Raw genomic sequence first — 16,297 nt, forward strand, 5'->3', positions numbered from 1 at the left:
TTCATCTATGAAGGCCAAACATTAAAGTGCAAGAGTTCATATAGGAAATGTAAATCCGATGTGAATGTCTCGAGGTCTGATTGCCAGGGTATGGCCTAGCTGACTCATTTCTTTCAATTAACAGGCCTCTCTGCATGTTCAGTCCTGGAAGATTGGATTCTGATCTTAGTGTAAGATTTCCCTCCAGCATGGCCAGAAATATCCAAGAGATAGTCATGTAAAACTTTTTGGATTAATCAAATAAAATAGCAGAGAAGCAATTACTGTATACTGTATATCAGCTGGACCATAACTACCCCAAACTTACTTTAGATGTGGGTTTGCAGTACCTTTGGCCTGTGTGCTGTGCACCCTTCACAGGCTTTGATTAAGTAGTAAGCCAAAGACTTACAGCACAGCAAGGTGCAGCTGCGTTGCTATTTCACCACATCAATAGCTTAACTCCTACTTTAATTAGTGCACATAAACTCTGAAAAATAAAAGGCCCACAGCACTTGCATTATTCGCTGCTGACACCTCATCCACTAAACTCCACAGCGTTCGGTCTCGGCCCTGGCCAAGACATAGGCTGGAATCTGTTCTAATTAGACAAATTGAGTTGCCAGCAATCTAATGTCTGGGCCGGGATCCAAACGCGGGCGGCAGGGGCAGGAGCAGAGGGGCCAGGGCCAGGGAGACGGCGGGGGTGGGGTGGGGGGGGGGGGGGGGGGGGTGGGGGGCGGGGTCTGTGGAGAATCGCAGAATAAGCGTTTAAGGGCAGCTAGAGGGGCGGCTTACGAGGGAGGGGACGCAAGTGGAAAGAGCAGGCCAGGGTGCTTGGCAGGTCTTCAGTACTCGTCCTCTAGCCTGTCAAAAGAAATCAGAATGACAGCCATATTTAAGATGAGCTGCTCTAAGACTGAGAGAGAGAGAAAGAGAGAGAGAGCAGGCAAGTGCCTACAGAGAATGTTGTGGTTTACTTCTGATAAGAGTGTGACCATGAGACAGCGGCGTAATGGTGTTCTGTAAGTCATGATGGCCATGGATAATGAGATCCACTGCAGTGTGAGAGAGTCATTACTGCATCTCATCTGCTATCAAGAATGACAAGAAACAGTTTGAACCTGGTTCACACAAAGACACTGAAGTTGAAAACTCTTTGTGGACTAGCGTTGTCTTTAGTCAAATGAAGACATGAATTGTGAGAATTTTTTAAGATTTTAAGGCTAGGTATTGGCATGGAAACAGGCAAACTCGTAGTACAAATCTGGTTTGAACATAAACATGCTACCATCAGATGTTACCTTGCATAGTATGACATATTTTGTAGTTGCCTTTTCATTTTTTGTTTGCATATGTATTGTTTCAAGATTTCAGTGTAATTACATGTCTCACTGGACTTGTCCAAGATGCTTTAATATTCTCAACAACAAAGCTTCTTTAAGTTGAGTGACCTCTCAGTGCCCCTCTTCTCTCCTGTTCCACCAAACACACTTCAGGAGCACGTCTAAGAGACTCTCTCTCGTGTACTTACAGGAGTACGTGTGTGTGACTGTGCGTCTGTGAGGATGTTAGTCTGTGTATTTGCCATGCTAATGCATTCATTCCTCTTCACTTAAGTGCTGTGTGGGAAGTGTGTGTGTGTGTGTGTGTGTGTGTGTGTGTGTGTGTGTGTGTGTGTGTGTGTGTGTGTGTGTGTGCATTTAATTTCCCTTACCTTATGGCATGATTTGTGTGCATGACCGTGAGCTGTTATGAGGTGGTCCACAAATGCACCCCTCCCTCTTTAGCGTGTTGTCCCTCTGCATGCCACAGCCTCTCAACCAATCAGGGTGAAGCCAAACCGGGTCTCTCTCATGAATATTTCAGAGCCAGGAAGCGTGCCCCCCCCCCCCCCCGCTGCAGGAGGTCACATGGGCGTCTCCACATCTACCGTTCTTACCCTCACACTCAATGCTCCCTCACAGACCGGCCACCAAATTCTGACAAAATCCTTCTACAGTGACGTTTGATATTTGTGCTCCTTTCACGTTCTGAAGTTTATAGCTGATAAACGACCACTGAACCATCCCTCTATGGATAGGCATATGCTAATTCAGGCGAACTCTGATCAGAATCTTTTCAATCCGGCGACCATGAAAAAAGAATTCAACTAGTAAAAGCCCCCTCCTTTGTCATTTCAGCTGTCACTCATGTCCAGCGGCCTTGGTCCACGTCGGCGACAGTTTAATATTCTCTGAGTGTGTGCCAAGGTGTCACGTGCCGCTAATTACACACGGGCAGTCAAAGCCACCCCCCCCCCCCCCCCTTTACCCCCACCATTAAACCTTAAAGGCTCTGCCACAGCTGATGACACCCCTGCACAGGACATGGCAAAGGCAAAGAGACAGAGAGGGGCAATTAGGCGTAATGAGAGAGCGGGAAGGCAAACATTGCTGGGGCCTTGATCTTTACTTGATCTTTGCGCGCGGAACCGAACATCAGAATGCATGGCCAGGCCAGCACTCCTCCTTATGTCATGCGGACACACAAACTGGGCTTGTTTTTTGTGTGAAGATTAACGGGGCTAACCAGGAACCTGCTGCAGCACAAAAACTGATAGTTTAGAAATCTGCAGACGAAACAAATGTTTTGAAAACAGTTGGGGAAATAATGGTAGTAAGCAATACTACCATTATTTCCCTAATACAGGGCTATTGAATGGAACGTTGTTTAGGTCTTATGAATCACATACGCCAGCTTTACATGATGCAGAGGAAACACTATGCATCGGCTTATCATGCAACCTCCAGGTAGCAGGAATGGCAGGGCACAGGCACTCTGTGCCAACACACGCGTGGGCAGGGCACAGGCACTCTGTGCCAACACACGCGTGGGCGTCTGTGCCAGTGCATGAGTGAGCACCAGGGGAAAGAGTGAGAGACCTGCCAAGAGAGGCAGACACTGTGTTTCTCTCAGCGCCCCACTGGGTCAGAACCCTGCCGTCACTCACTACCGCAGTCAGTTATTACTGTAAATCACACAAACACACTCATGGAAATAACCACAACATTTCATTTACTTGATTTAAGAGGATTTGGGATCTGCTTTTCTTATATAAACATTAGCTATAATTTAAAAACTACTTTAAAGCTTCTCCAAAATTGGCCTGTGTATATATTTACAAATTGCTTAATTAAAAACAGAATCAAATCCTCTTTTGTAGTGAAGTGATGATGTAGTCTAAATTAGTTTTCTTTTCCATGAAAGGCCCTTCATTGACACTTAGGCATCTTTTGTTTAATTCTGATATACCTGCAGCACTAAATACTGATTATGATCAGTCAGCTCTACGTTTTCGATTAACCTCTGCCCCGTGTCCACAGTATAGAAGGGATTGACTGAAGAGAAGCCGTTTGCTCTCACCCATGATTGTTCTCCTGTTAATGTGAAAATCATTAGAATAAAAGTAGTTCATGTACAAGTCTGTGAGCAGTATATCTCATAATTGAGAATGACATTGAGCTAGGATAATTTTGGGTTGGGGTGGTATGTGTATGGTAGGTGTGTGTAAGAATGTATATGTGTGTGTGTGTGTGTGTGTGTGTGTGTGTGTGTGTGTGTGTGTGTGTGTGTGTGTCTGGCTTTATGAGCCAGAGCTCGGCCCCTGCCAGGTCACTCGAGCCACGGGGGGCCCTCGCCAGCTGTGCTACTGTGTCCTTGGATCAAGCCCAGTCATGTTAGAACAAGCTGTACATCTGAAAATGTGCTATGGCTTGGGAATTCTCCACCATATCCACTGTCTATTCATTTCAGCTGTTAGGCTGCTGCTGGTGGTGGTGCAGATGTGTGTGTGTGTGTGTGTGTGTGTGTGTGTGTGTGTGTGTGTGAGAGAGAGAGATGAGAGAGAGAGAGAGAGAGAGAGAGTGAGTGAGTGAGTGAGTGAGTGAGTGAGTGAGTGAGTGTGTGCGCGCGCGCATGTGCTTGTGTGCGTGTGTGTGAAAGAGAGAGAGAGTGAGTGTGTGTGTTTGTGTGTGTGTGTATGTGAGTGCGTTCAGGTGCATGTGCATGGTGCAAAATGTGTTTGTGTGTGTGTGCAACGTGCATATGTTTGTGTGTGTGTGTGTGAGAGAGAGAGAAAGAGAGAGAAGGAGCAAAGCAGGATAAGGAAGGTTCGATATATCACTTTGGCCTCTTTGGGAGCTTAAGCCAAAGCCTGATTGAATTGCCCCTGCTGTCTTGCGGCTGCAATCGGTCTTCAGACCCCCAAGAGCTCCCTTTAATGCCATATTAATTCCCCTCTGATACGCGGAGGCTTTGACATCATATAATTTTACATGGCCCCCAACGTCAATGGAAGCTCGTACCAGGCCCTACATGATACTACCAAAGCGAAGGCGCTGACGGGTCCTTGGAGGCTTTCCCAAAGGGTCAGTGGATAATGCCCATCATCGACACATGGGAGCCTGCGCTAAGACAACAGCGTCAATGATAACTAGCCGGGTAGTGGGCCTACACACACACACACGCGCACACACACACACACACACACACACACACACACACACACACACACACACAGCAGTAGGTTAGTAAATTATTAACATTTCAGTCAAATACACATGCAAACACCTTTTTAACAGGAAATAAGACAGAGGCTCTTTGACCGCACTGGGCCTGAGCCAAAAGACAGACGGATCGCGCCTCGCGTGCGTCTCCCCAGCCACTCCAAGCGGCCCGTTTAAAAAGCCAATGTTAAGATGAAATGGGGTATTGAATCACCTGCCATATCTTTGAGTGATGATCATTATTTGATCCATAGGGATCAGTGCAATGGGACGTGATGCCTCTAAAGTGTTTCAAGCAGCCCCCATGCCGTCAGCTTAATATCTTCATCTTCACACCTGGGAGCTGTGCGCTGCATGCAGATGCATCTGTGGGTTGCCAAGTTGGGGCATAAATCAGAAAGCTTATTAAATCGTATACCAGGTTAACACGATTTAAGATATTAACCTTAATGTTAATATCATTTGTATACCGTATGTTACATTTCAATTAAATCTTAACATTGCCCAAAACTCTAAAAACAGTCGGTATGACCTTTTTTTTTTACTGGAAGGAGAGTTCGTCGGCAGATTACATGCAGTGTGAAAGACGCTAATTATAAGAGAAATTTGAGAGGAGCTTGCAGTAGTCGCTTGATCTAACATAGTGCTGTGATGAAATATTCATAGAAATCCATTACCATATTTTTGTCTTTTTTACCAGATTATATAATTACAATAATTAAGTTTGACAGACATCAAGTCTATTTTAAGTAATTGATGAGCAAGTAAGTTTCCATGTCATAATAACCGGCTTAATAAATGACACGTCTCATAAAATATTGATGCTTCAGCTTTGTCTCTGCTCAGCAGGTTCTTCCCCCAAAATATATAGTCCCAGCCACCTGACTCAGGGAAAGTGAGTCTCTCTTTCTGTCCTCTACAGAGCAAACCTGTTTTGTCACGCTGTGATAAGCCTCTCAACAAAGTAAACTTTGCGCACCAATAATTTACTGGTGAAAAAAAAAACCCATGAACATTTCACTCTCGCCCCCTTTGATTTGATTCCTGGCCAGAGATGGCGGACGCCATAAAGACACAGAGAACCCGGCAGGCGAGCTGCCTGTGTGAGTTGGTAACAGAGCCATAAAAACCTGCTTGAAACAAATCACCTGTGGTGCATAATTCATGAAGCACCAAAAAGGGAAAAGAGGCTCGAGTCAGTCAGTGAGACCTACTCCTCTGGGCCTGTCTAGTAGAACACTAGTGACTTCATTGGCTTCCATATCCTCAGGGTCACGCAAGGGAATGAATAAGCTATGTTGACGACCTTTTGTTTCCTCTTTGCTAGTGTGATTAGCATATCTCTCATACATACTGGCACATAAGGTAAAGTAAAAGTAAAGTGACTGGTATTTTGCAGACACATTTATCCAAAGTGACAGACTCACCTTCATGTACAGTCAGGTGGTGACACTGCTACTGCTACACCATGCCACATTACATCTTAATGAATAGTTAGATACATGTTTTTTTTGTTGTTGTTGTAATTTTTTTGCAAAAAAAGCTCAATTTGTTTCAGGATTTTTTGTCTTTGTCAACTTAAAGCATGACACATTAAAACTAAATATTCTTTCAGAATTAACCCAATACTACCTAGATGATAAACACAAAAGCATTCGAGGTAAGCGCAAACTAAAAACCAGTCTGCTGAGTATGGGGCTTGTGTAAATTAATAGAGTTCCAGTCTTAACTAGTTACAGCTCTGAAACAGCAAATGAATCCTTCCCTGAGAGGCATGGAAAGCAATTTTTCACTTGACTGAGCCCATAGTTGTACACCAGATATGAACCCAGTAGGAAGTGACAAAATGGCTGTGCGTTCAGATGGAATATAATAATCAGCAGCTAAAGAGATAATTGGTAGATTGATCTGGATATGCATTGGGGTTAATGGCTGCCATTTTGTCTTGTAAAATGGTTCTCAGCTGCCCCAGAAATCTATTTCATGTGATCTGCTGATGTCACTGGATAATTGTATAATAGAGTTAAAACGACAGACAAGATGATACTATACATTTTTTATTGCAGCTTGAAAAATGATGTGATATATACATTTGGTGTTTGGTGTAATCGATAAAGTGTATGCTCCAAGGCTCTCTAATAACACATAGAGACTCTACTGCGCGCATTGCGTGCTGTGGCAGATGGATGTTATCTAACTGAGAATACCATCAACCCGTTCCCCTTAGATTCTTCTCCCCGACTGCTCCAGTGCCAAAAACAACATGGCATATAAATCCACACAACGACAAGTGAATCATTTGTATCGAAGTGGAGGCATCTTTTGTTTTCGGGGCGGGGGGAGAACGGAAGACGCACCTGCCGTCGTTCCCTGAGACATTATTATTTCATGGTGCCGCACGGTGTTGGTTTTCCCAGCAGCCCGTTTGTGTACGCGGCCTAGCGCTGAATAATTTAGCGGCGCGCTACTCAGTGAATGATGGAGGGCCAGCTTGCCGGTGGGCTGGATCTCAAGCAGCAAATAGTGAGCAGGGAGCTCGCCTCTCACACGGCTCCCGTGTCACACAGGTGTGCAGGGCGTTCCGCAGCGTACGCCACAGGTATACTCTCCCTCCGGAGCAACGAAAACAGAGCGAGGGCGAAAAAAAAAACAACGGACATGGAGGAGTCACAGAGGACGTTTGGGCCGCGGTACGCGGAGGCGAAGCCGCGTAAGGTGCGCTTCAAGCTGAACTCGTCGTACAGCGGCCGGGTGCTCAAGCACGTCTACGAGGACGGCCAGGAGCTGGAGAGCCCCGAGGAGAAGTACCCGCACAGCTTCGTGCACACCAAGATCCCACGCCACCTGGACGCCGGACAGCTCTGCAGCTTCACTGACATGCCCGAGCAGCCCACGGGGCTCTACGCGCAGAGGATCAACGTCTACCGGGGGGTCACGGGCTTCAGGTCGCCCACCTTCGGTGACCTTCCAGAGGGAGACCCTAATGTGAGTGTTGAGGATATCAATGGATAATGGAAATGTAGATCTATGTGACAGGTCAACCTAGAGATCAACAACTTCTACCTTGTTAGGAAAGCTAAAGGTTAGCAATTAATCATACTCAATTGTTCAAGTCTGTATGAGTAGCAACACAAAGTGGCGATGAACATTAAAATGGGATAAAACATTAAAGGTTAATTCCTAAAAGCCCCTCTTACATCGACACACATCACAACACACCTCTAAGAAAGCTATTAGGCCACAGTGATACTTAACATTTGCACTATCTCTCTTGCAGGGTACTTTATGGTGCCCAGGGTGGCATTTTTGGAATGCTCATAAATTCTAATATGGTCTATCAGGATTAATAGTATTATCTCTTTAGCCGGTACAGGACATTGACATTTCTATGTTATATCCTGGAGATATGAAAAGAGGTTATCAGTGTATTTTTTTTATACCAACATTTGAATAAATGTAACTCTTTCTCTTTCTGCCTTTCTCTCCACATCATAAGTGAAGACCTCTGTAATTGGGTTATATAACATTATCTCATTCCTGTCGCACTTCACAGTTTTGCCCTTTAGTATTAGAAGGGCTCCCAAGAGAAAATGGCTGTCGTTCGACCTTTTTTTTTTTTACTGCCAAAATTATTCCAGAGGGTTTCTGGTCAAACACCAATCCACAAAGGCCTCTGAAAATCTTTGTGACTTACGGTTTAATACTCATGATGACAGAAACATTGCCAGATCCTATAAGCAAAATTCAAAGGCTCAAACTTCTCTGACAAACTTCTGAGAACTCATCATAATAAGATATAGACAGTACATATACAATCTTAAAAAGATTTAGCTTTTTCGGTAACACTTTACTTGACAGTATCGACATAAGAGTGAGATGACACTGTCATGACATATGAAACCTAACCCTAATCCTAACCTCTAAACCTAACCCTAACCCTAACCCTAAATCTAATCCTAATCCTAACCCTAACTTGTTATGACAAAAACCGAATGTCACTTAAAAACAGAAGTGTTATGTCATAAACAGTTTTAACTTGTTTATGACACGTTCATGACAGTGTCATGACATTCTTATGTCGACACTGTCAAGTAAAGTGTAACCGCTTTTTCTTTTCAGCTTCATAATGGAAAGAGATGTAAAATTCTGAGATGTCATGGAAAAAGTGTATGTGAGAGAGGGGGGAAGAGGCAGAACAACAGCATACTCTATGTCTCTTTCAAAAGGTTCTTTTTAACTCTCTCAAAGGATCAGGATGGTAAAGCATGTCGTCCTCTCATCCTCTCTTGCGGTCCTTTGCCCCTTCGGGTCTGCTCACATCTGTGGGATCAGGGCTGGTGAATGAAAGCGAGAGGAAATGCTTTGATCACCGCTGTTGCCTTTATTGTTTGCGATGCTGTGCCGAGAGAGCGCATCTCCGAGTGACCTTGATACCCCCCCACCCCCTCACCCCCTCTCGTGTGTCTGCTCTGGTCCAGGCCCCAGTGCTGGACTTCGGGAAGATCATTATCTACACTAGTAACCTGAGGATCATTCCTGCACCCCAGAGGAGGAGGGAGAGGGAGAGTGAAGCAAGAGGAGCTGGGCAGGATCAAGGAGGAGGAAGAGGAGGAGAAGGAGGAGGAGAGGAGGAGGTTTCCAAGGGTCACAGCCACCGCAGCAGAGGCAAGCACAGAACTAAGTGTGGCCATGGAAACAAAGAGATGACCTCTCCAAAACTCAAGGTAGCTATTGCAGCCATTATAGTCATTTCATACAGGCCTGTAACTATATAACAGCTCCATTTTCTCTTTATACTTTTGGAGTGTTGCTCAATTGTGTTCAATGGATCTGGATTCAAGTAGATGCTGTTAGCCGTACTTAGGAATCTTAGGTCTTTTTAAAATGGCTTTTATGTGTCTTGTTCAGCAATCAGCATGCAACACTATTGCTGTTGCCTCAAAAGTCCTCTTGTCTATCTCCTGATTGCCTCGCTGTTGATATCACTCATTACTCACTTATTTCTCTCTTCACTTTATCTCAGTTAGTCCCCAAGTCTCCTCATGTCATGGTCTTCTCACCACATTCCCCTTCTTTAGTTCCCTTTCCCCATGGAGTTGAGCTTTGTCTCCTCCATCTTGATAGAACTAAAATAAAACCAATGAGGTTTATGCTGAACATCACAAGGCTACACCAGAAAACAGGTCTAATCACATCCGCTTGTCAAGTGATGACATTGATTCTGATGCGCTTGTCAAGTGATGACATTCACATCCGCTTGTCAAGTGATGACATTGAACGATTCAGCGATCGGCAAATTGGTAACACTGTTGACCTGCTTTTAAAAATTGCTTTTATTGTCTGTACGTTATTGTTTTTTTTACAAAGGCATATGTAGAGCATATTTTACAACCACCAACACTGATTTGAGTATCCAATTTAATCAGTGGTCCAAACAGATACTACTGTTTTAAGTATAGCCTATCCACCTATATACGCTTATTTATCATTAAGCAGATGTGATTAGACACGTTTTCCGGTTTAGCCTCTGTTCGTTTACCCTCTGTTTAGCCTGACATTCAACATAAACCTTACTCTGCTCTCAAAACATTTCTGAAACATTGTGACCCCGCCATTTTGTTTGGGTTGCCCAGCAACAATTGTGGTCAAGACATTCTTATGAGACTCTACCATTCCACGGCTGAAATGTGTACTAGCACTTATTTGTATTTGCTTGTCTGTCTTGTTTGTTTGTCTCTGTGTTGGTATGTGTGTTTATTTGGCATGCCAGCAGGATGCCGGTGGCTGTCTGCAGTGTGGCGGTTCGGGCTGTGCCCCCTGCTCCCTGTGCCATGGCAGCAAGCTGTCCATGCTGGCAAACCGATTCAATGAGTCGATCCGAGACCTGCGCTGCCAGGCCTGCTACCCAGAAGGCCTGGAACCCTGCCAGTCCTGTGCCCAGTAGAAGAGCATTAACCCCTGGGTCAGATCACACTCTAATGTAGCTGTGACATGAGCGGAGGGAGCTGCAGCAGGGAGTGGGGACGAGTTTGTGTTTGTGTTGGGGGGTGGCTTTCGGAGTGAGTTCTGGGGGGGGGTTGGACAGTGTGAGAGACGGCTCGTCTTAATAAATTCTCTGAAGAGACCTGAGAGAACACTGCAATTTGGCAACGACGTGATTGTGCTCTTGCGAGAGGAGAGTGTGGACAAAATGACAGACTGGCAGGGAAAATGGCCGTAAATGGGCCGCTGATTACCAAGCGAGTCATGACACCCAATACAGCGGGGGACCTGAGGGGTGAAAAGTGGGCGTGCATAGGCAGAACGGGAGTTGATTACAAGACCTACATTGTCAAGAGGGAAGAGCATGAGACGAGAGAGAGAGAGAGAGAGAGGGAGAGAGAGAGGGCGACCAAGCTAGAGGTATAGGAAAAAGAGTCTATCAAGTCATTATAGTGATGTTATTATTATTCAAGGGAGAAACAGAGATGTGCAGACAGAAAGAGAGTGGGAGGGAGGTGGGTAGGGATGGAGAGAGATGCAGAGAGAAAGATAGTGGGAGGGAGGTGGGTAGTGATGGAGAGATGCAGAGAGAAAGATAGAGGGAGGGAGGTGGGTAGGGATGGAGAGATGCAGAGAGAAAGATAGAGGGAGGGAGGTGGGTAGTGATGGAGAAAGAGAAAAAGTGGATATGGAAAGGATAACTTGAACACACTTTGAAGTGGATGTTTTTGGGTAGACCAAAAAGGGAGGAAGGAAGCTCATTAGTTTTGCACAGACAATCCCTGATTAATTGCCTCCTCTAAGATCAGTTTAAATGGAGGTCACATCCCAAGCAAATGTTTGTGCCTTCAGTGCGGTTGGAGCAATGTTTCCACTACACTCTAGGTGTGTTGCTGTCCTCTGAACTCTATAGGTGTAGTTCTGCAAAGGTATATTTTATTCTACACACAGTCAACATACCACACTGGCTCTTCATGAAAAATGTAAAAATTCTCTTGACTGTTGCATTCACAATAAGCAAGCTAAAACAGCTAACATAAGATTTAACATTACAAATGGTGTCTAACTATAGTTCCTTTACAGAATGATCAGTACCACTTTATTACAAGGATACCCTTATAAATGGTTTATGAATGATTTGTTAATAGGTTATTAATGAAGTTGTCAAGACTTTACAAACCATTAATAAGCAGTTATAACCCATTAGATAACAGTGACCTTTTTAACAATCACTTAAAATGTAAATTAGCCTAAGGCTAATGATGGTACAATGCATCAAATGGAAACATTTATATTGAAATTGTACATGGTCCCTAACAAATAAAATGAATAACTAAATAAATAATTTCTGAAACAACATTGCTAAACATTGCTCAAGCCTATGTGCATTGCTGAGTCTTAACCTCCACCAGCACTGTCAACAGAATGGAATTCACCTTGACATACAGTACATACATATGTTCATTGCTCATGAGAATAGTTCATACAAAATGCAGAACTGGTGCAGAAATTGGTCATACATATTCTATACACTATGTCCTTTGGTACAAATTGTGTTTAAAAAGGGGACTCGGTAGAGATCCTTGTCTTGTGAAATTCCATTACCTGAGGGACTTGGTTCAGTCTTGTGCAATCTCCTCCTTTTTCAATAAGCCTTGTCAGTTCATATTCGCCTCGTCTACTCCTCTTATTTGCACAGTCCATCATATCATTGCCATCATTTTAGTTTTCAAAATGGCTTGTTGGAAGATTTTTGTCCAAATTCATGAAAGCATGCAAGACAACCAAATAAATAACACAGTAACTTGAGACATGGAGTTGATTCTTATTTTGACTTTATGTAGAGGCATTAAAATGTAATTAAAAACGTGGTCTGATTGAGTATTATTTCACTTCATCCATAAAGCAACAATTTATGGAGAAGGTTATAACTTTTATGGCACCATTTAGTGTTCATACATGTCTCTGTCTGCTGGTGCTGTGGACTTTAAGTGGGTGTCAGTTTGTTCTATCTGTGAATTAAGATAAGAGACTTACAGAAATGTATTATTGATAAAGATCATTGGTTAGATGTATACAAACACAGGATCTTGTGTCCTTGCACACTTGTGTTAGAGTGGGGAGAAGGACTATGTTTTTAATCTCCCCAAATTTGGTGTAAATGTCAGACAAAATGTCTGCAGTTCAGGGTTTTCTATTCCAAGCTCAATTTAATTGGGGACAAGGCATAATCCGTGTCAAGCCAAACCTTTTCTATGTGGAACCGTAGCCAAATGTACACACCACCCATCTTTTGTCAGTCAGACAATGGTCATTTACAAAGGATTAAGGTGGATTTGTTCTACCACCTCACCTCCCTACTACATTCCCTCTTCTCCTGCTCCTCCTCCACCTCCACCTTTCTCCAGAGTAAAATGAGAGCCCTGTGATGTGTTTTTTCCCTCTTGCTCCTAACCCACACACACACACACACACCCACACACACCATGTTCTGTATCTTCAGACCCCTTCTCAGTCTCAGGTTAGTGCTCTGGCAGCCTTTGTTCCTATCAGCCCCTGCTCCGCTAAAGAGCCCTGTCGGCTTCGCTCTGATCTCCCATCCAGAGGCCTCACAAGCAACGCACACACTCTCCAACTCTTTCCATCTCTCCCATTTCTCCCTCCCTCTCTCTCTCTCTCTCTCTCTCTCTCCCCCACTCTCTTCCTCTCTCTCTCTCTCTCTCCCTCCCTCCCTCTCCCTCTCTCTCTCTCTCTCTCTCTCTCTCCCCCACTCTCTTCCTCTTAGGACCACAGATGGATCTCTGACCGCCGACTCCACCACTCCGAGCACTGCTGCCTCTCCCTCCACCACTCTGAGCACTGCTGCCTCTCCCTCCACCACTCCGAGCACTGCTGCCTCTCCCTCCACCAGCCTGAGCTCTCTGGTGTAAAGTGCTGAGGTTTGCCTCTTCATCTGCAGGGCCGAGTAATGGCGTGTGTCTGCCCCGTGTGCTTGCAGCGTTTCATGGCAACATGGCAATTCATTGTGAATTCATTATAGAGCACATGGGTCTCTCCAGCACTTAAACCAGCTCAATGGACTTTGTCCTTTTGGTTGCCCAGCTCAACCGTTTCATCTGTTATTCTCTCAGTCTCTCTCTCTCTCTCTCTCTCTCTCTCTCTTGCTCTCTTTCTTTCTCTCTGTTTTTTGTTAAATTAAAGGAATATGAAAATTGCTCTATTTCCAACCTTCCCATTAACATTAACACACCTGGGAGAATTCAAATTAGCTAATTTTTCTGCAGGTCTTGCCAAGTTAGCTGTTTTACAATGTAATAGGCCAGAAAACTAGATGTACCGCAGAGTGGTACAAAATATGACCGCCGCCCAGTCCAGCACATTTTTTTCACAAAAACTAGATGTACCGCAGAGCGGTACAAAATATGACCGCCGCCCAGTCCAGCACATTTTTTCCCTCAAAAATAAATCACGCTGAAAGGCCTATATAATTCTAACTGTCTTATGCATTATCCACACTCAATTCTCACTGATATCTGCTAGACAACAAGTACCAAATCAGGATTAGTTCATAGATTTCACATGTAAAATTCATTTTATACAACCCCACCCCCATCTTGCCTGTTCATAATTCTGAGAAATTCTTGAATTGTGTGCGTGTACACGTTTATGTTTATGTGTGTGGGTGTGTGTGGGTGTGTGTGTGCGTGTGTGCGTGCTTGTGTGTTTGCCTGCGTATGTGTGTTTGTGCATGTGCATGCATGCGTACATATGTCTACTGTGTGAGTATGTGTCATACGTATGATTACTGTGAATGTATGTGTGTACATGTGTGTGCACATGGAATGGGTTAACATGACCCCTGGAGGCAAACATACGGAAAAAATTGGTCATCCTAGGCCCTACAGTTCTCAAGATATTCACAGAAAACTGTGTCTGCCCTACCCTCCTTTCGGGGGGTCCAGTACAGCGGGGGGGCTACAGATCAAAACAAAAAACGATGGTTCCATGCTATCCATGTGGGGTTACATGCCCACCAAGTTTCGTGTACCCCGGTCTTTCAGTGTCCCGGGAATCCTTGTTGGTGTACAGTCACTAAATGTACACATAAATTATTTGATTGTAAGGCCCCCCATGAACGAAAGTCCACAAAACTTGGCATGCATTCGGAGGGTGTCATAATGATCCTACACTTTCAATTTCGTGCAGTTTTTACCATGTCAGCCAGAGATATTGTGATGAAAACACCTAATTTTTTGTTTTTAAATTTTTAACTAGGTGGCGCTATACATGAAATAAGTGGTAATGGGATGGGTTGACATGCCCCCTTAAGACCAACATACAAAAAAAGGTGGTCCTCCTAGGCCCTACGGTTCTCGAGATATTCACAGAAAACTGTCTCCGGCCACATACAGGCCAATTGGTCAGGTAACATAAATTAATTTATTGTGTGGCCCCCCATGAACGGAATTCCACGAAACTTGGCGTGCATTCAGAGGGTGTCATAATGATCCTACACTTCCAATTTCGTGCAGTTTTGACTATGTTAGGTCAAAGATACCTGCGATTACAAAACCTCATTTTTACTTTTTTGTGTTTTTACTTTTCTGCGCGGCGGTAATAATAATGGACAGGACTTGGGTTTGCTTTTTAAGTCATTGGTAAAAGCACATACTGTATTATGGTGGAAACTGCTCTCTAAGTGCTTTGAAAAATGTTGTATTAGGAAAGCTGTGCTGTAATTTTTGGGCAGGATAGAATTTAATGTTGTTCTGGTTTGATTTGTTTTTTGGTTGTTTTTTATTCCAAATCCTCCTCTCTAACTCTGTCTCTTTCATGTTTTTCCTCAATAGTCAAAATGGAGAAGCCTCACATGTCCTCAATCCAGATATCAGATATTTTTCTGTTTGTTTCATGGCAATGAGGCATACACACCTCCATGAGACATACAATCTCATTACACATTCACAGACACCAGAGGCATCTGATGCTGACTGTCAGGCCTCTCAACAACATGGTTATGAAAGATAGAATTCAACTGACATGAAAGTGAAGCAACCATGAAGCAAGAGACCAAGAAAACAATCAGTGAAGCCTTAATTGACATGTATGACTGATTGGATAGATGAGGTTACACTCATATGTATATACACTATATATACAAGTGGAAATTCCCAGGGGCGGTTCTAGGGGCGGGGCCACAGGGGCCCGGGCCCTATCTGAAATCTCATTGGCCCCTGACTGGCCCCTGTACCGTCAATCATCAATAAGTGTCAATTGACATACAAGAATAGAATTGAAAGAATACATTTGGCTAACCAGAAATGTCTCTGCTAATGTGAAGAAACGATACATTTGGCTAACGAAAGTATCAGCTAGAATTCTACCTGTACGTCAGAAGCTCCGACGTCTGCCTTTCGCTGTTAGATCTGCTGTGTCTGACGAACTGAATAGACTTTCCGCTAGGGTGATTGAACGTATTGACGCATCACCCTGGGTTTCACCCATCGTTGTGACACAAAAGAAAACAGGTGGCATAAGAATGTGTGTGGATCTTAGAGAACCAAATAAAGCTATAGTGGTGGACAGTCACACTCTACCACATATGGAAGAACTGCTTGCTACTTTAACTGGATGTTCTCTACAATTGACCTGGAGAGTGCGTACCATCAACTTCCACTTCACCCAGATAGCAGAGATTTGACAACGTTCATAACTCATGAGGGTCTTTTCCGATTCTGCCGTGTTCCCTACGGGTTAGCGTCCGCTCCCGCTGCGTTTCAGAAGATGAT

At 44.1% G+C, this 16,297-nt stretch overlaps 1 protein-coding gene across 2 annotated transcripts; it reads left to right on the forward strand.

Moving 5' to 3' along the window:
• The first annotated feature begins 4,050 nt into the window (after nucleotides 1–4,050).
• Nucleotides 4,051–11,045, forward strand: LOC121709657 (glutaredoxin domain-containing cysteine-rich protein 2). Of its 2 annotated transcripts, none has more exons than XM_042093228.1 (3): nucleotides 4,051–7,511; nucleotides 9,005–9,250; nucleotides 10,297–11,045. In XM_042093228.1, the coding sequence occupies exons 1-3, from the start codon at nucleotides 7,002–7,004 to the stop codon at nucleotides 10,468–10,470; spliced, it is 930 nt and encodes a 309-aa protein (XP_041949162.1). In that variant the 5' UTR covers nucleotides 4,051–7,001; the 3' UTR covers nucleotides 10,471–11,045. The 2 variants fall into 2 exon arrangements, with proteins under 2 accessions (XP_041949162.1, XP_041949163.1); XM_042093229.1 differs by having other exon boundaries at nucleotides 10,300–11,045.
• Nucleotides 11,046–16,297: the final 5,252 nt, after the last annotated feature.

Source organism: Alosa sapidissima, chromosome 5 (genome assembly GCF_018492685.1).
Source record: "Alosa sapidissima isolate fAloSap1 chromosome 5, fAloSap1.pri, whole genome shotgun sequence".
Classification (NCBI taxonomy): Eukaryota; Metazoa; Chordata; class Actinopteri; order Clupeiformes; family Clupeidae; genus Alosa; species Alosa sapidissima.